At 47.2% G+C, this 20066-nt stretch overlaps 1 protein-coding gene across 1 annotated transcript in view; it reads right to left on the bottom strand.

Moving 5' to 3' along the window:
- Positions 1-5574: 5574 nt before the first annotated feature.
- The window catches only part of LOC142564497 (neprilysin-1-like), a 38932-nt gene continuing 24440 nt past the window's right edge, over positions 5575-20066 (bottom strand). The window contains exons 9-10 of the mRNA XM_075675515.1: positions 11044-11216; positions 5575-7502 (exon numbers count right to left, since the gene is read on the bottom strand). Of these exons, the coding sequence (XP_075531630.1) occupies positions 7211-7502; positions 11044-11216 (465 nt within the window). The 3' untranslated portion in view covers positions 5575-7210. The remainder of the gene's footprint in view (positions 7503-11043; positions 11217-20066) is intronic.

Below are 20066 nucleotides of genomic sequence, written 5' to 3'. Positions count from 1 at the left end.
GCAACGTACCCGGATCGCCTTGCATATAGGCGCACGCCCTTTATTTCGTGAGCTAACAGATGGCTTTATCTGAGCAGTACACACACTCAATGCATGACGCAACGCGATCGAGGAACCTGAGCAGAGTATACACACTCTCAGTGCATGGCACAATGCAATCGAGGAGCGCAATGTTCAACAGAAGAATGCACGCCTTTCGCTGGACGTGTTTGCCGGGCGCTTTTGATGAGAGGGCTTGATGAACGGGCTATCTGGCGTTATCGGCATCATGCTGTCGGCTAACACATGAAGCAGGCCGGCTCCCTGTTGAGATAGCAGCTACGTGCACTTGGCTACGTTCCGAGAGAGAAATGAAGCAAGCGCACACACACAATGCCTCCACGTGCACTGACCGCGCCAGAACGAACTGAAGCAGATAACGGAACTCCTCAGAGTTTACCTGCAGCAGGTCGAATGGGAAGTGGAGCCGGCGCCGGCGTTTTTTTGACGAAGCTGCCTCCGCATTCGCGGGTGTCGAAAGCTTGACTGGTAAGATGTCGGGTCGATTGACAAGAAGCATTTTGCCTTTGCTGAAATACGCCTAAGCCTAGAAATGCTTCAGGTACGTGACGGTAAGTTGCTGCCGAGCAAGTTGTCCTGTGACGGTGGCGCGACGGGCCCTGTTATTTCAATTACGAGACGAACACAAATCTAAACTTAGCAACGTTTAGAACCGGTAACCAGTGCGAGCACCAGTTATAGCCATTCGGTTATGTCAGGTTGTAGTACTAAATTATCTTTTGCGAAGATACGCGCAGACACGCGATGCGCGCCTAGTATACCCAGTGCATTTGTGGCGCACCCTGCTATAGTGCGTCGGGTCGCTGTCCCTGAGTTACCCTTGTGACGTGGGCTTGTTTCCGCTCAGCATTTGATAAATTTAAGGGATCATTTTTTTGTCTCGCAATTGTAGAGCGGCACATTTGCCAGCGGCACACATACCTATGGTTACCCAATTAGGCGTCAAAGACGTTCATTGAAGAGTGACGCACACATACTGGCACATAGCCAGTGACCCAAGTTGGCATTCCAGAGGTTCACCGGAGACGAGCACACACCGAGTGGCACATGCCCGATATTCCAAGTGGGCGTCAAAGAGTTTCTTCTAACAGAGCAGTATACCTACCCAGACCCACGTCTCATCATCATCGTCACCACCACCATCATCAGCAGCAGAAGCATCGTCCTCACCATCATCATCAGCAGCGGCAGCCCATTTTATGTACGCTGCAGGATGAAGGCCTCTCACAGGGATCTCCAATTACCCCGGTCCTACGCCAACCGGTTCCTACTATAGCGCTTGCGAATTTCTTAATTTCATCACCCCACCTAGTATTCTGCCGACCTCGACTGCGCTTTCCTCCCCTTGGCACCCATTCTGAAACCCTGATGGTCCACCAGTTATCTAACCTGCACGTCCCACGTCTACAGTGACCCATATTGGCGTGAAAGAGGTTCGGTGAAGAGCGGCGTGGTGTATGCTCAATGCCGCATATTCAGCACTCCCGCCTTCTTGTACAAGTTCAAAATGTGCTTTCTTTGGGTACCGCTACGCTTGGGCATAACGAGGGGAAGGTTAGCGACAAATGAGATTTAAACTGTGAATACAAAAAATTTTAGCCTCCTTTTCTTTCACCAAAATTGAACTTGAAATGTTTTTACTTTATGGTCATGGTGGAACTTTCCGTTTCATAAAATGATGCAGGCTCTATGATCTCTATCTTTCGATTATAGCTTACCTATATATAATATACAAGTTTCCCTAATTTTACACTTTACAGTAACCTACCCCACTCTTGGCCAATCCCCCAGAGGGGGTGTGTGCCAGTAGGTCACAAGGACCTACATTTACATAATCAGTGACCCAAGTTGGTCCGACGGTTGGTTTCGAAACTTGTTACCTCAGCACAGCATCCCGATGCGCTGCCCGTTCGACTATTGACCACCCAGTGACCCAGGTATTTAGGCGAGGAAACGGTTAGTTACAAACATAGATAGATAGATAGATAGATAGATAGATAGATAGATAGATAGATAGATAGATAGATAGATAGATAGATAGATAATTCCCCAGAAAGAGCGTGAAGTACCCAAAGAATGCTAACGCTTTAAAACAAGGATCGTTACAAAATCTGGGCCTTCCTGGGCGACGAGCCAGTACGAGATGGGATGGCCGGCCTGCGTTTTCGCACGCTGCAATCACTGAAGTGCAGTCGCAGCGGCAAGGGCATCAAACCTGCGACTTCTTGCACACGAGTGTAACGGGCCCGGTTGGCTCAGTTCGTTCTTGCTCCGCGGCGAAGCGCCACATAAGCTACGGCATCGCGGAAGATTATGTGAAAAGCTGTCGAGGGCATATGAACTTTTTCGTGTATCCCAAGTTCGCATGGCTTGTACGTGTGTCACAGGTTGAGCGCTCGTGGCTCATTACCGCAGCAATCGCGTGACTCCCGGGCAACCTTGCGCGGGGCGCCGTGTCGAGGGTATAGCGGCATTACGTGCACGTTCATTGGCTACGAGCAAGGCTGGTACGTATTGGGCCCCAGGTAAATGCAGAACAAGTGCTCATCAACACACAAGACAGCGCATTGCTTCATCTGACTTTTTTTTGCTGATCACAGCTATGCACAATTTATACGGAGAAGTCCACGATGCGTAAACACCCATCCGTCGCAGACCGTTATTCTTTAAAGCTGGCTTACTATAAATCGAAGGGACCTTGTTGGTTCAATTTTTTTTTTATTCGAGATTCCTACCGCAGTGTTTCATAGCAAGCGAATGCTCGCAACTTCCCCAACCCCGGGCAACGTTGCCCCGGGAAGGCGAATGCTAGTTTCGGTTTCAAGGGTGTCGTCAGAGGCATCTGCTGAAACCCTTGAAACCGAAACTAGCCAAGCAGGCACAGGGCCTTACTTGAGCCCAAACCCTCAGCCACGTTCCCCTTTATCACCACTACCATCGGTTTCAAGGAACATGCGAGCTCCAAGCGGTGTTGCCGGATATCCTAACTTATTATTTTTTTATTTCCTTCTTTGTGAATTTTAAATCGGGCGAAGCGCGGGAAGTGGTTGTCTTCGTGCGTCCGTCGAGCTTACCTCAGCTCATCCTTGCCACTCGCTCACCGATATCAAAAGTCGGATCGCGCTTGGTCATGTGATTCGGTTGTCGTCCCAAGTATGAAGATGGGAAAGATAAGACAGAGAAACTCGATCAGGCGTGCAACGAACGGAAGACGCAGGGAACCAGGCCAACCAAGCATAAGACGAAGATGGCTAAAACGGGCGATCACACATTGCGCGGCTCTGTGGTGTTCTAACACAGGGAAATTCCAGTTCTGCGAAGTTTTTCAGGTTTCCTAATGACAGCCGGTAAGCACAAGTATTTCACTTTATTTTGTGAGCAGGTATTTATATTGCATGAGTTTTGGCATGGGAGTTCTGTGCAAGCCTCAGTGGAATGACACTACAGGAGAACATTCGTTCTACCCATTCGTCATGACGGCAGCCCATCTGCATACTGTCGGTGAAATACTTGAACTGAAGGGCTTAAGTGCGTGTTTGTTAAGCTATATATTTTGTGCACTCTTCGTCCAACATGCGGCCAAGGCTAGAAGAAAATAAAAAAAGAAAGCCGTGGTGTTTTATCAAATTTCAAGAGCAATGACGGCTAAAGGATGCACGCACGTAATTTCTTATTGCGTTTTGATGCACCATTACTAAGATATCTTACTGAAGAAGGTTGAAGATCCCCATTATATCTAAATTTTGGCGCGTACACTGTACAATACCCTCCGTTACCTTGCTTTAGGCTCAGCTTCTGTTTGTGAAAGTTTTAGGGCACCTGTATTATAGACCAGGCGCAATGTTATTTGTTCTGCCGGAAAAAATGTAGTTAATAATACTAGTAATACAAGTATGAAGTATTTAATGCTAATTAAGTGAAAACAGGTAATTAATCCCCCTGGCGATGAAAAGTGCTATTAAGGGGTGTTTTTTTGTGAATTGTCGGTTCCTTGTGCTGCTGTTGTGTCAAAACAGTGTCCCAATACTCGCCGTGTTTTTCTGTATATATGAATATGACGCAAAGTATGACAACAGGCAGATTATATGAGCATGTGCACTATAGAAATATGTCCCCTCATTCGACATATAGTTCAAATAACGAGAGCAATTATAGGCTACTGCCTGTTCATGCCCAGGTGCATGTAGCCAGTTTAAAATTCTGTGGGTCCTTACTTCTCATACGGTAAATGAAATACATGTATTGTACTCTACCTTCTTTCTGTATACCACAAAATGTGTCGCCTTCATAACAAACGTGATAGTTAAGTTTCGTGTGACTTGCCCGTGATGGTTAATTTTCGCATTGGTTTGGATCTTCTGTAATCTGTGTTCGCTCATTATGTACAAATTTCAGGTGTGCATGAAAACTGCTTCTGCATATTGACGCTTTCGCAATGCGTGGAAGTCAGTCTTTTTCCAGTATGGAATATGTGAATAAAAACGAAAACATACAACTGTTACTCGTGGTGAGTTTTGGCTGACTGAGAAATCGGCCAGCATTATAGTTGATCCGCTTCACAACACGCGAACGAAATTAAGGAATGACGGTGCCAGGAAGTTATTTTCTTATTTCCCCCACTATATCTGTGGACTAGTTGAACTGCAGCCCTAAACTTAACCACAAGTTAGGAATTTCAAAGCGATTACTTTCACGAAATGACGAGATGTACTATTACCTCCGAATATAGGTAGTTAACGAGGGTTTGCTATATAAATATTTTTCATTATAAGTGCTTGGCACTGGTGTGTACGAGAGATGTTCCAGTGCTTTAAGAAATGAATAGAAGCGTCTAATGTAAACGCGGCACAAAAAAAGAGCTTCGTAAACACGGCAGATGAACCTGAACACAGCCGCTAGAAGGTGTTGACACAGCCCGCTTGCATGCAATGTGGGAAAAAGCTTCGCGGCAAGCCTCCTCCTCCCGGCGGCGCGCCCTCTCCCTCTACTTTATGACCTCATCAGTGACGTCATGGAGGCATTTTTTGTTTGTGAATGATTTCCAATTGGATATCCGGCAACCGCCAGTGGTGGAAACGGCGCTGCCGCCACGTATCGGCTAAAACCCCTCAATCTCCAACAGTAGCGCCAACCATTTCCCGCCTCCTCCGCTACACTCCCGCGCTCGGCGCAGCCTCGACAGTGACGCCGCCTATGTTGTTCCTGTCGTAGCAGACGACTGCTAACGCACTACCGGAATAAATACGCGGAAACGTTCGTGCAATATCGAGCCCTGCGGAGCAGTGTTTGAGGCGAGATTTTGCTTCGTCAGTCGGTAACTGGCCTTAATAATGTCGTGTTGGAATTGCGCAAGAAAAAAAAGACCATAATTTAAGGCGTACGCCCGCACGTTGAGAGTTCGTGTTGCTGAAAGACGACGAATGCACGCGGTGTACTCAAACACGCGCGTAATTACCTCAGTTTGAGGTTTTCACTGTGTGAAAGTATGTGTACGTAGTTTCGTGGTTCATTTGTGTACCTGCAAGATACTCTTGTTCGGCCGGCGCGTGAGAGATTCCACCTGTCTGGGGCCAGCAACGCCTAGCAACAGGGCCGCTTCTGCTCCGCGAATTTTGCAGATGCGTGTAGCTCATACATGGGTTGTGGCGGCCATGAGCAACGTTTTCACACGTAGACAGTAATGATAATTTGAATAACGTACCAGCACATGAAATCGTTTATTGATTATAATGCAAGTGGTTGGAATTTGACAGCAAGAACGAACTTGATGGGACAACTGGACAGAGGTTCCGAAAATAATTATTCCCCCCTCATTAGCACCAGTAACACTTTTGTTGAAGTGCTTATTTGATATATGTACACTACGTGCGTCTGTATTGTATTGCGGTAAATTTTTGCAGGGCAGCAGTGTTGCTATAACTGGAACACTCAAAGCACACAGGACAGGGAAAATTTTGATTCTCGAGTTTTATGTGCCAAAACCACGATCTGATTATAGGCACGCCGTAATGGGGGACTCCGATTTTGACCAGGTGGGGTTCTTCAACGTACCCACAATAGACAGGACACCGGCGTCCTTGCATAACGCCCCCATGGAAATGCGGTCGCCGCGGCCGCGGTTTGATCCCGCGACCTCCCACTATCAATCCGTCTGCGCGCACTTTCGTCGCACTGGGCCAGCAATGGCGGTCGGAGCGCGCTGGAAAGAAAAACATATACAAAAGCGCGACGCGTGCTTCCACGTGACACAGATTGGCCAATAGGGGAGCGGCGGGGGAGGTTGGGGCAACAGGAGGCGCGGAGTAGGAAATGCCAGGGAGAGCGGCGCGTGGCTGAAAGACCTAAGAATGGCACTACTTTTGGAGAATTGAGGGGCTTTAGTGTCGGCATGGGGACCGAGTGTCCCGAGGAAGGTATAGGGAGTTTCCGCCCCCTGACTTCCCCTCGACTCAGGATGGATGTTATGAGCGTCCCCTTTGGAACGGGGCGGTGGGCTGCGCCAACAAGCTCTTGCTTTTATACTGCCTAATGTCCTACCTAGGTTAACAAAGGAAAAAAAATCATACGATGAATTCCCATAAACAAACTTACTGATCCCTTATTGTCAACTTTGCTTTTGTACGTCTCCGTTTCTTGTCATTTCCCTTACTTTTCTTCCACCAGTCTTCCAATCGCCGCTCACCAATCTCTACTGCGGACATGCTTACTTTCCCCCTGCTGTCGCTGAGCTCAAGGGTTTCAAGGAGGCCAGTGGTGCCTAAATCGACCTCTGGGCAGAGTGGGCGGCGGAGCCACCCCTCGGCTGAAATCGCCACTGCAATTCCATGGCCGTGGCCTCCGAAATTGCATTCCCCAACCTTTCGTGCACCGGTGCAATCTCAGAGGCCATGCGCCGGTTCCGTCGATCTCGGAGGCCGCGCATTGGCGCACCTCGGCGATCCCTCGGCGATAAGACTGCAACGAGGTGCTCCAGGCGCGCGCGTCACGCGCGAAATTACCGACGCATGCCGAAGGCTTGGCGCTACAGTGACTCGCTTTTAATGCGGGCCCTTACTGTCGCTGGCCCTTAACAAAAGTCCCAGAAAAAAGAAAACGGTTACGAAAAAAAGAAAGGCAAGAAAGAGAAAGAAAAACACCGCCAGGATGAGGGTCACGTGGGACATCTCTGGGCGGGGTGCATGGGCGTGCCGCGGGCGCAGCGGAACGCGTCGGCGAACGGCCCGAAGTCGGCCAGCTGCCGGTTGAGCCGGACCTTGGCCGGCGCCCACGACGCCCTCTGGACCACGTCGGCGACGTCTTCGTGCAGCTCGCAGAAGGACTGCGCGTACAGCAGGAAGAAGAGCTGCTCCGAGCTGACGTTGGGGACTTCCGGGAAGTGCAGGGACACGTCCCGCAAGCGGTGGCCGCGTTCGCTCTGCGGCGAGAAGGTCACCACGGCCGTCCTGTTGTCCACCACGGCATCCGGGGTGTGTGGCCGGGGATGTCATGAGTAGAAGTGGAAGAGGGAAGCGTGGAAGGAAAAAAAAAGCATATAACGTTTTAAAGAGACGCCAAAGACAAAAGTAGGCTTAAAGGGACACTAAATAGAAGAATGAGTTCTTCTGCATCAGTAGATTACCTTTCTACGGCACTAAATACACCATTGTCACCGCAATAAGACGCTTGGCAAGGCAGAAAAAGCGCAAGAACGAAAGACGGGTGGCGACGTCTCCTTGCAGTTCCCGCAACTGGTCGCTGTGACGTCATGAATTTTGACGTTATCTTCTATGTTCTACTTACTTGTACAGTGGTACATATTCACTACATTGTGTTCAAAAGGAACCAAATATTAAACACAGCAAGTTTCGGTAACCTTGACTCAGCCAACGCGGCCCAAATGCGAAAACATACTTCGGAGTCCCAGACGTCCCACTGACGTACTGGCGTCGGGGTTTCGGCGCGAAATTCAAATACATACTGATACTTCGACCTTCATTTTCTCATCTAACAATCAGACTATTATTTTGAACTGACTGCCTGCAGGTTTCTCAAACAATGCTTTATTAGTCTAAACTGATTTATTGTTTCGCTTTAGTGTCCCTTTAAGCTGTATTCGTAAATTACTATTCGACGACGACGACAACAACAACAACAATAAAAGTCGCTCTTACGACGAGAAGAGGCTCGGTGTGACGTCATGGATGTTGAAGGCGTTTTCTCGGACTTTGTTTATATCAGTAAATACGGATTAGGTTGTATTCTAGAGGAGCCGCAGAAGGAGCTTGGAGAGTTTCGAAAGCTTTTACTGCCGCCTCAGCGGCCCAAATACAAGAAAGTAAGCCGAATTTCGTGACGTCACGCTGACGTATGCCGACGCTGAGGATTTCGGCGCCGAATTACAAAAGCGGAATTCGGCCACAAATTTTCTCTGCTAGTAAGAAACATTTTACGGCGAAACTAACGAAAATGGAATTTTGAAAGAATGCCTTATCAGTCTAAACTGACTTAGTGTTTCCCATTACTGGTCACTTTCAGAGATGAAAATCATTGGAGGGTGTTCGAAGAGTGAAATTTCCGAATGGGATCGAACACGAATATTCTATGAAAAACGACCACAGAACGTAAATTCAAATATCAAATATTTTCTCATTTCTAAGGCAACATGTAATGTGAAGTTAGCGCGGAGTCAGTTTGGTAAAAAATAAAGAGAGAGAGAGAGAGAGAGAGAGAGAGAGAGAGAGAGAGAGAGAGAGAGAGAAATGGGGCTTTATATACACTGACACGCACAGCTCACAATTAGTCGGCGGGACAACTGACGGCATTATAGATTACAGATTATTTAAATTATTTGGGGCACCACTGCAATGGCAGTAATTAAACAAGGAAACATCGTGTTACCAGATGCACGTGCACAGTTATGTTCGCTCAAGGGGAGAAGTGTACAGTCGGCGAGAAAAATGTACGGACCGTGGGATCGGAGGAAAAGCTGAACACCTCCGCAGACTCGCAACGCAGCCTGCTATTCGCATTTCCAGCTTATCCTTGTATGTGCGCTCAACGTTGTCATATACGGTTTTACTGGCTGCTATTACAACACGCCCGGAAATTCAACGTTTTCTGGGATCTCGTGACCCATAAACTTTCGTGGCCGACTCTGCGTGATACTACAGCGCCGCACATTACATTAAATGGATGCAAAACTGGCGAGACCGGAAAGATAACAAATTGGAACAAATTCGTACGTAGGCTGTCCAAAAGCGGGCCATTCTTATTGAATTACTGGAAACGATTGGGCAGAAGTTATATGCTTCCTACGTTCGCTTAGAAACCGGTGCCCCTGCGCAACAGCGTCAGGTATCCTGCAGCAAAAGATTCGTAAAAAGTCCTCGTATACACCGTTCTTTTTCTCCCTCGAGACTGCAATAACTGTTTGTTGTCCCTTACATGTTCGATAGTAACGAATATACGTAAAACTTTGAAGAGTGAATTCTCGAATGGAATGCGTATCGAATAGCAGTAACTATTCGCAATTCCTATTTTTGAATACTCGCACACTCTATAGTTAAGTTATTAAACATTGGTGTAACGTCATCACCCTCCTCATCCTAATTTATGACCGTTGCAAGACGTAGGCACCTCCCACCTATACCTAATTACCCGTGTCGTGCATGAGCTCCTTCCGTCATATACCTGCGAATTTCGCCAAATCTTACTATACCACCCGATTCTCTGTCGCCCTCGATTGCTTCTCTTCCCTTGGCACTGAAAGTGTTACTCTTACATTGCGACTTTTACCAAGCCGATAATTTCGCGTCTGAACTAGAAATCCACTTTCGTTATTATCATTGTTACCATGGGTGCTATAACGTAAAACTATTCCAAACTTTTCTATTCCAATTCTGCAATCAGCCCACCGCGATTGGTCTTTGGACCACCCCCACTTCACCTGTCTGTCACGTGACGTCACGAAAACTGCGATAGCTCCTCATCTGATATGACGTGTACCCACTGATTATGCATAATTTGACCGAAGAAAACAAAAATAGTTATTTCTGATTCGATGATTTTTGCCATTAGCCTTCGGCTATTGGTCAAAAGTTTTCGGGCTGCACCCACTTCACCTGCCTCTCGCGCGACGTCACAAACTCGCAAAAACTTACCGCGTCGAAGTGACGCGTACGCGTTAAAGATGCATTAATATGCCGAAGAAAACTGCATTTTCTTCTAAATAGCCGCAGGCTGCCCCGTTTCGAAAGGAATAAAAGATGGCTGCCGCCGATCGCTCCGGCACTGGCTACTCGCCCCTGCCGGAGAGCACGGGTTTATTTGCGTGCAATAAAACTTTTTGCGTGGCCGTGTAACGTTTTCGAGAACTTTCGGCACATTTACGACCTCGTTCTGCCAAGTCTTCTTTGCTGAGGAGCGTCATTCTTAAGCTTCCGTTGCATGCCGCCGTGACTGTCGACGAGCCACCGCAAGCTAAGTAAGAGAAAGCGGACCAATCGCAGACGCCGCCACCACCCTCTTCATTCAGTTATCGATATTCAGTGCAGCGGCTCGGCCCCATCGAACCTCTCTCCAGTTGAGCATGCTCCTCGCCTCTTGTGAGCCAATTAGATAAGACAAGCCGCTCAGTGTGCAGGCAGTGTTATGCGTTTTTCAAGCAAAAGTGACCTCCCATGAACGAAGGGAGCATCTGATCGGTTTGTTCAGACAACCCTGCGGGTGACCGCCCATGCTTGCGTCGGCAGTTAAGCAAATTTAATGTCAGGAGATTGGAATAAAAGCGCATTGGAATAGTTTTACGTTACACGGCCCCATCTTTCTTATCCGACGTGTCGCTTTTTTTTTCCCGAGAAGTTTTGCATTCGAACCATGTGTAATCTTCCCACGTAATGTGGCCCCTACTGCTGGGGCCAGTCCCTGGTCTGCAGTACTTTAATTGAAACAAATAAATAAACAAATAAGCAACGAAATAAATAAATAAATGTTAAATAAGCTAACTTGTAGGATTTGTGCACGGCCTTGAGCACCACGTGGTCCATGACGCTTGTGCGTAGGCAGCGGAACCCGTCGACGCTCCGCCGGCTCCGCCCATCGGCCGCGCTAAGGTTGCCGTAGGCGCGCTGAAGGCACACGCGCAGTGGCTGCAGCTCGCTGGACCACATGGCGTGCTCCTGCGGACGCAAACACAGATCCAACGAGGGCAAATAAGCTGCGTTGGACATCATTTAAAATGTGAACGCGTCAGCTACGTGGTAGCAGATCGAGAAACGTCGCATCATTTAAAATGTGAACGCGTCAGTTACGCGGGAGCAGAGAAACGTCGCATCACTTAAAATGTGAACGCGTAAGTTAGCTTCCATTAGGGCTCCTCCAAGAATCCCGCGAGATCTCGAGGCCATGGTTGTAAAAGAGTTTCTCACGCTTACGTAGATGTAAAAGTGACGTTGCTGTGCTGTCATCGCACGGCAATGCTGGGAGATGAGTGCTTCTGAGTGGTTTGTTTCTAAGAGAGCCAGGATACTTTGAAGGCACGTCTGGCGAACAGCCTACTGTCTGTCAGTCTCGCAGTTTCTTCCCAAACATGGCTCAAGATCTCTGAAGAGCACGACTATTCTCTCGTCCAAATGTTGGCCCCAGACTGACGCATCGCTCGGTTTGGCCACTGTCGATCAGCTATGCTGATTCACTTTCCAGTGCATCCTCTCCCTAGAACTTATTGCCTTTTTCCTTTGCTTCTGCTCTGGTCATTACCAGAAGGGGACGCTGCATGTCCCGTATTACGTAGACATCTTGACCATCGTCACTTCATCTCTGAACAGTAGAAGTGGGGCGAAGCATCAAGTTGTAAGTTATCTACAGCATAGGTCGGCGCGTTCACTCACGAGTACACTGACTCATACTCGCTCTGCCCTTAAACTCGCATCTCACAAGTCGTTTGCAGTGATGCAGAACGTGCAAGGCGCACACAGGCGCAATATCATTGCGCAGAGTAATATAGTTCCAGGCGTAACTGTCCGAATAATGGCGGGTTTAGAGTTTTCTTTTTGCTTGGTACTTGATACGATACGGCGATACATGAATATCTATTACCTTTGCGCAGGACCCTCGTATGCGACGACTCCAGCAGCAGCCCAGCAGACGACGCGGCGCGGATGGATACATCTCTACGGGCACTAGGCCTTACCACTGGTACCATTGGCTAAGGAGTCGTGCTGCTTCCACAGTGCTGCGAACAACTTGCGAGATGGATTATAGTTCACAGGCGCGAGTGCACGTAAATGCGAACGAGTGCATAGCCTGCGAAACTATTGGTCGGTGAGCGAATGTCCGCTTATTCTACCGACCTGTGATTGGCCACAAGCAGAGCGCAGACAGACGAGGAACACTTAAATAGGAACACAAGACGACTGCTGTCTATAAACTGAAAGTTTATTCAGAGAAAAACCTGCTAAGAGGAACGCGACAACCTTGAGGAAAGAAAAAAAGGACAAAGCTGCATGAAAAAAAAAACAAGAAAAAAACATGAGCCGTCATACAAGCCAATTTCTTTTTTTCACATAATTAACGAAGCTTGCCGTGTATCGCCCAGCTGCGCATACCGCCATCAACTGGCGACGTCGCGCGCTACGCGACGCATTGACGTTATGCAAACGATCCGTCAGAGCTACGTGCGGTGTTTCCGTTATGGGCGGCAATGGGATCGGCCGGCTCGTATTGCCAGCATCGCATTATGCGCCGGATGGTCGACGCAAGGCTACGCCAATGCTAGGCACACGCACTGTTTGTTTGTTTGTTTGTTTGTTTGTTTGTTTATTGGTTTCTTTCCAATACAAGGAAAAAGCGAAGGGAGAGCTAAAGGCTACTAGCCTGACGAGGCCCTCCCTCCGCATACAGTTTCGACAATATTACAAAAGAGATTTGAGAAAAACAGCACACACATTTGTAGTTACACTCTACACAGTTCTATGTCATAGAGGATCTAGTTCATATCACTGCACACAAATATATAAAACAGATTTCTTGTCATAGATGTGGCAGAACGGGAAAAAAAAACATATGAACGCAAATGCAAAATGTCAATCATCGTAGCGAACATATGAAAAAAGAGAAAAAAGGCGACATCCAACACACAGTAAAAGAGCACTGTTTTACAGACAAACGCTACATATGGTTTTAAATGAGATGTCACTGGTAGCGAATTTCTTTCTCGATAACCATTGTTTTGAATGTTTTTTTCTTAATCGATTTGTTGAGGTCGACATCATCTGGAAGTTTATTTAGAAGCACCGGAATTTGGTAATTTAAATGTTGTTTTCCATAATTCGTGCGTGTTCGAGGCTTTCTGCGCTCTTGCCTTCGAAGGGCGAGCGTGTGTGTTTCAGCGGGATTGCTAAATGCGTGTAGTTTATGTTTTTGTACATACTGCAATAACTTGAAGCAATAAATTTCATCAGCTCTTAGCAGAGAATACTTTACAAACAGTGGACCTGTTGGCAAGTCTTGTGGGTGTCCTGCATATCTTTCGAGTAGGCGAAGTACACGCTTCTGAAACTTTAGTATTCGGAGGTAGTTTCTACTAGAGGTTGTACCCCAAACCAAAATACAGTAGGAAAGTCTGGAATAAAAGAGAGTATAATAAAGAGAAACTTTAAGCCACAAAGGTATAAGTGAGCTTATTCTATACAAGCAGCCGAGCGATCTACTGAGCTCCAAAGCAAGATTATCAATGTGGGTGTTCCAAGACAAATTTTCTTGGAACCATACTCCCAGAAATTTTTGCTTCACCTCTTGTTTTAACGGAGTGCCCCGAAAGGTAATATGAATATCATTCTTCATTGGCTTGTTAATCGGAGCGAATATAATATATTTGGTTTTATTAGTATTCAACTGTAACCTGTTGGCATGTAACCAGTCAGAAAGTGACTCCATATACTTATTAACAATCTCCTGAAGCTCTGTAAGGGTACGTGCAGTGAAGAAAATATTCGTGTCATCTGCGTACATTATTAGTTTAGGGGAATTATAGATGCTACAGAGATCATTAATATAGACTAAGAATAATAGCGGTCCAAGAATAGAGCCTTGAGGAACACCTTGTTTAATTACTATTGTTGTAGTCGTTCCTTGGTGGACACTTACATATTGAAGCCTATTGCTTAAGTAACTCTCTATCAGTTTAAGGACGACGCCGCGAACACCGTATCTTTTTAGTTTAATTAATAGCACATCATGACACACTGAGTCAAAAGCTTTTCGTAGATCTACTGTGCATAGTGGAGCCATCGTGCGGACAACAGGCGCAGCGCACTCCACTTCAAAAGCGGCCGAAGTCTCGGGGGCGATAAGCTAATTCGATATCAGGTATAGCTGGAGTATCTACGCGACATCGCATACCGTGGCGGCAATGTAGATGCTGATGACATGTCCACAACCCCCCCCCCCCCCCCCCTCCAAAGAAATTTCTCTGCGGTGATATCACTGCCGAAGTATGCCATGCACATGTGCGCGCATGAAGTAGACAGAAGCAGGTGTCGGAAGTCGTGAAATGAAAAGCAACAGGCGCTCGAACGCGAAATGTCAGAATCGCGGTGGTAAACGCGTTGGCCTTGCGAGGCTGCCGGCATGACTCATTCTTCCGGGTGCGTGCATTCTAGCTTGTGCATTGTTTCCGGGCAGGTGGCGAACGATAAACGTGAAACTATTAAGAAAATTCGCATGTTCGCAGAATTTGCTGTTCTCTTTCTCCTTTTTTTTGTATGCAGGCCTGGTACACCAACAGTGTAGATCACATGCATTAGGGAGAAGACAGCGCAAAAGCGACACCTCCCTGGCAACTACGCGATACACTAAACATATAAGGAGAAAAAAAATATAAAAGAAGGAGAAAGAGGACAGCAGGGATGAAGTTGAATACTTCAAAGCAGCACGGAACAGCGTGCTTTGTTCGTCTCGTACTGAGAGTGCACTTTATCTCACGGTGGTGGTTTCGGATTTCGTACATATCTTGTATGCGAATACTTTAGCTAGTTTTCTATTTGAGTACGCAAAGTTAGGGGACGCGAACCGCTGGCATTAAAGGTAACGCAAAACGCTATACAAAATAACCCCAATGAGTGCCAAGGACGCAAGTGGGGAAAGTGTGTGCGTGTGTGGGGGGAGGGGGAAGGTAGGCTGGTACCCAAAGCCGTTCGCCATTCTTCGCAAAAACTAAAACTTCCTTTTATCTGCGCAAATAAATATGTGAGTTCATGCTGGGCTCAGCCCCTTTCTAGCGCTCTGTCTGGTTGTGCCATAATTGAAATAAAAGTATGGGTAAACCCAAACTCGCCCTTCAGTACGTGTTCCTCATCGACTGTTTTAAAAAAGAACGCAGAGGGATAAGTCGATGTGAAGTGCCTAACGATGTTTTTCACTGGTCGATCTGGGGCGGCCGCCGAAATCCTGGCGCGAGTGCTCGGATTTGGCCAACCCGAATCTACCAGCGGAGGACAAAAATGCTCCGTGGTTCCTCCGCTGTTCCGCAGTGGATCATGCCGGCAGTCTGTGCAAACACGTCACACAACCCGACTTCTGCTCTGCATGTTTCTATGGCAACCGAGCGAAGTCGCAGTGCCACAGCAAGCGGAAGTGACGTATGATTTTCGTCCATTTCCGCCCAAACCCGCGCCTCGGCAGCGGAGCAAGTGAGAGCGATCTGGCGTGGAGCCAGATCCTATGAAAGCTTCTCGCACAACATGGCCATGCAGGAGAACTGGCTAAAGGTGGTGACAGTCAAAGCCCACGGAGAACGAGGGGTAGGGGCTTTCTGCACGCTCAATGCGGTCAGCCGGCATGTCTTGAGAGGGGGAGAGGGGTTTGAACTCTGGATCCGTGCTTAGGTAAGAGGTCAGCCAAAGTTATCACGAAACGAGTTGTAACTTTTCTTCGCCGGAGTACGAAAAAAAGTCAGTCGTCATTTAGCCACCGTCATAATATATCGTCTTGCTACTCTCGTCATGTGCATTCACAGAAAGACGTTGATTGGTCTTGTAACGCTTTGCACGACTCCAAACGATGCCGGATGCAGGATAAGCTGCAGTGCCAGCAGCAAAATGCTTAGCCCGGCATCCATTCCCACTGTTCATGGTATCTGCATATATTTTCAAAATTATGCTTGAATTTTTTGTTTGTTAGCTGCTGACGTCCAGTCACTACCACTAGCTGTTTCCTTTTTCTGCATTATTGCGTGTCCTTTGCTTGAGTATTAGTTTTGAGAAACGTAGCAGTCTAACACACAGCAGTCAATATATTCCATAGCATTCCTCCGGCGCGGTTGAACATGGGACTGGATTATACAATGAAAGTAACGCCAAGCGGATAGTGGGTCTCGTGACTCACTGACCACCCGATCCTGGGATTCGAAAAACAACCTGATAGCCATGACGAACGCACCATGGTTAGCTTAGGAAATTAAAGTCTCTTATGAGAGCAAACGTGCTTGAACAGCGGTCTAGCCCTTAAAGGGACACTAAAGGTTACCAGAAACTCAAGTTAAAGTGGTAGAGCAATGTTCTAGAACGTCTAAGGCATCAATATAATCGCGAACAGAGCTTTAGTAACCGAGAAATTGAGGTAAATGCATGACACGATTTGAGACCCCCCAGCGACATTCCGGTACTAGCCCGATGACGAAAGGACTCCTCATAATTTGTGTTACTAATACTCAACTACTCGTATTAAAAATATCATTTCATTCGATTATAAGACGGAAAAAAAATGCTACTTGTCTACGTCTATTCGATTCTAAGAAAAAATAACATTTTGACGTTGCCCTTCAGTAATATGGGTGTTCGAAAGGTTTCGTTTTCGCTCGACTCTGCGCCGCGCACGCTTTGGAGTTTCAGTAGTTTCGTTATCGCGTCGTGCTGTGAGGGTTCTGCTGGCTCGCGAAACTTTCATTTGGAACAAGCAGCGAGAATGCCACGTCCATGTGATGTCGTGGGAAGCCCTCGTTGCTTTCCCGCTCCGGAGAGCCGGTGTCTCGAGGCCGCCGTCGTAGTACGCAACGACGCCGGCAGTGCGAGCCCTCAGCAGCAGGTCGCACTCGTCGGTGCTCAAATCGCTGAAGTTGAGCCCACCATCGCGAGCCAATCTGTCTGTGTCAGGGTCCATAGCGACGAGCGTCGAAGTTAGCGTCAAAGAATGAAGTACCAGCTTATGGGCGTCTTGCGCTGGAGTTTGAGGTATAGTAGCGGCGCCTGGTGGCGGTGCGGGAAACGACATCTGGGTCGTGCCAGCTTGGGTCGTATTGAGCCCTGGCTGTGGCGAAGCACGTTTCTAGGCCGAGTTTTGCGTCGATTCGCACAATTTTATACCCTGTTGCGAGTGCGAAAAGGCTCGTCGCTTCTCATAGACCACGCCGACCACGCTGCGAGCTCGCCGCAGCCTATAGTTTAACGAAAACGGACTCTCCGTGTGCCGTGGGACGTAATGTGGGACGTAATTCGTTTCTCCTTCCGCTAGCCACCATACTCCCGCTTTCGCTCTGCTGTCGGCTCTGTCTTGGCTGTTTCTGGCCGCGCGTTCGCGTTTTGCGCAGAAAAGCCGTAGCGCCGTCTGCGGACGCCGTTCTACTCACCGATGGCGCAACGTCACTATGAGACCATGATGTCAGTACTTCTCCATCGGAGGGCGGGCGATTTGAACTGCGCTAGAGGTACGCGGACGCTTCAGAACGCATTTTCTCTTAAAATAAGTCTCTCCTTGGCACGAAACAAGCGTTTCGAGGTTTCTGTGATGGTATTTCAACAGTCCACGTTGACTTAATAGTAACCTTTAGTGTCCCTTTAAGTGCCGATGTAAATAAAATAGGTGGCGTCTAAATCGCAGTCCCGCACTATCGGACGCCAATCTCGAAGTCTACATATTCCTGGACTGCAAGCGCCGGAAGCGACTGCGGGAGCCGGGAACGCGTCATGGTCACCATCTTTTGGACATAACTTATTCATAATTTACAACAATCGCTCAGCTAAACATCCACCATGTGAACGAACGAGGCATGCAGAACGCGCTCTAACGAATGGAAGAGAATGGAGCTCTTTAATTTTTTTTTTATGCAGGCTAGTTAAACACGTAATATGCTGACACCTTTTGTTTTTCTGGAATCTAACTCCTTTACTACTCAGCAGCACACTTTTTGGGAAACGTTAGTCTCGTGGGACTGAATTTTTGTCCTTTAATAACGGCTTATTTTAAACCTTAGACAAATCCTCAGCAATTGAACGCCTCGTCTCTGATTTCGATAACGCAGTTGATACCGTCTTACAGCCGCTACCATTAAACTTAGAGCACTTAACATTCAATTCAGCCTTCCTAAATGCGGCGTATATTTCTTGCGGAATAGCACGCAGTACGTGTCAGTAAATTATCAAGACCCCAAATCACGTCATGTAACACATCTGGTGTCCCTCAGAGTTCTGTGTTAGGGCCTCTTCTTTTCGTCATTTATATTAAGAACTACCCCGGGCCCGTTAACTCAAACATAAGGAAAACGATTGTGTTCTTTATCTGAAAATTTCTAACGAGTCTGACATTTCTATGTTCCAGTTTGACCTTTAATAGCGTTTCATCTTGGTGCAACACGCGGGCTTTCGAAGCTTAACGCTAACAGATGTAAAGCGATGCGGATGTCTCGTAAAAACTAAATTGTTCACACGTCAAACGCTAAAGACCTTAACGGTTGCCCTCTCGAGTTCGTTGACAGCTGCAAGTACTTGGGCATTTAACGCGGGATCAAAGACTTTCTTGGGCTGTTGCTCTGGCATCTGAGCTAAGCGGAAGGCTATACAGCAGATTGCAGAGCGATCGAGCCAACCCAATTAGGTTTTCTGGCGCGGATGCTGCGTCGAGAAGCTTGCTTCTCCGGAGCCAACGCGGTGTCACTTTGAGGAGACTATCGAAACGCTGCAGTACGGAACAGTAGCATGGGATGAAGACAGCAAGTTCTCTGAAGGTGCCGCTCGTTTCGGTAGCAGCCCTGCAGACTTAAAGCGGACGGACATCGTGTGTGGCAAGATTGCCATATACAATGTCCAAGTTTGCCGTATGGAAATTCGCTTCGAGTGGTTGATTAATTCGACCTTGCTCTGCAATCTGTTAGCCTCCTGGTTAGCGCAGATGATAGAGCAACCACCACGGAAAGGCATTGTTCTCAGGTTCGATCCTCAACCGCCCTCAAACCAGGTCGACTTCTTTTCCTTCAACTACGACGCTTCCTTTCTGTGAAACCGGTATGAGTTATCTTTGCAGCTTCGTGCTACAAATAGGGCAGATGATAATTTTTTTGTTTTGTTGAATCCTCCTCCACCTTGAAGGGTTCTGCAGAACCGATTTGCCATAGAGTCAGGGTACTTGGTTCTCGGGTGTTCTATATATGTATTTTTTTAATTCGGGAGGTAAAAATAGGGCATTATTATTTAAAGAACAAAACAGGGGAGAAATCGGGAATTTTGTTGTCTGCCGGCCCAAAAGTTCGGGATTTTTCAGGTAACATTGAGAAACTATTCACTTAACAATGGTTTTCTTTTGGACACAAACGTTCAATTTAAACATGCTAAATAAACTTACAGGAACATCTGATGGCAAAGAAAACTGCTCGCAAATCATGTGACAACGCCCATCTACAAATTATAATTGTCAGGCATTGGTAATTATTTAAAGGAAACCACGTTAACAAAAAGAACGAATAGAGACAGGTTCGGCGACCCCTTCTTTACTTTGTTGTTTGCAATAGTTTAACAAAGAAAAAAAGTATTGCGCACGGGCATGCTTTGCAAGAGCTGTGATGCTTTCCCATGTATCTTGCTAACCCTTGTTTGACGCACATGATCATATGCACTGAGACCATTTCTGTGCCCATCCTAGACCTGTCAGACTTGTCGTCCTTGTCTGTTTTCCTGTTTAACTGATTCCAAATGTACGCTTTTGCAACAAAATAAATAAATGTCAGGAAAACGGTGATGTGACCAGTCTAGTTCAGTTGC

The sequence above is a fragment of the Dermacentor variabilis genome, chromosome 11, assembly GCF_050947875.1.
Source record: "Dermacentor variabilis isolate Ectoservices chromosome 11, ASM5094787v1, whole genome shotgun sequence".
Classification (NCBI taxonomy): domain Eukaryota; kingdom Metazoa; phylum Arthropoda; class Arachnida; order Ixodida; family Ixodidae; genus Dermacentor; species Dermacentor variabilis.
Note: the sequence above shows the minus strand (reverse complement) of the source record. Positions and strands in the feature narration are given on the sequence as shown.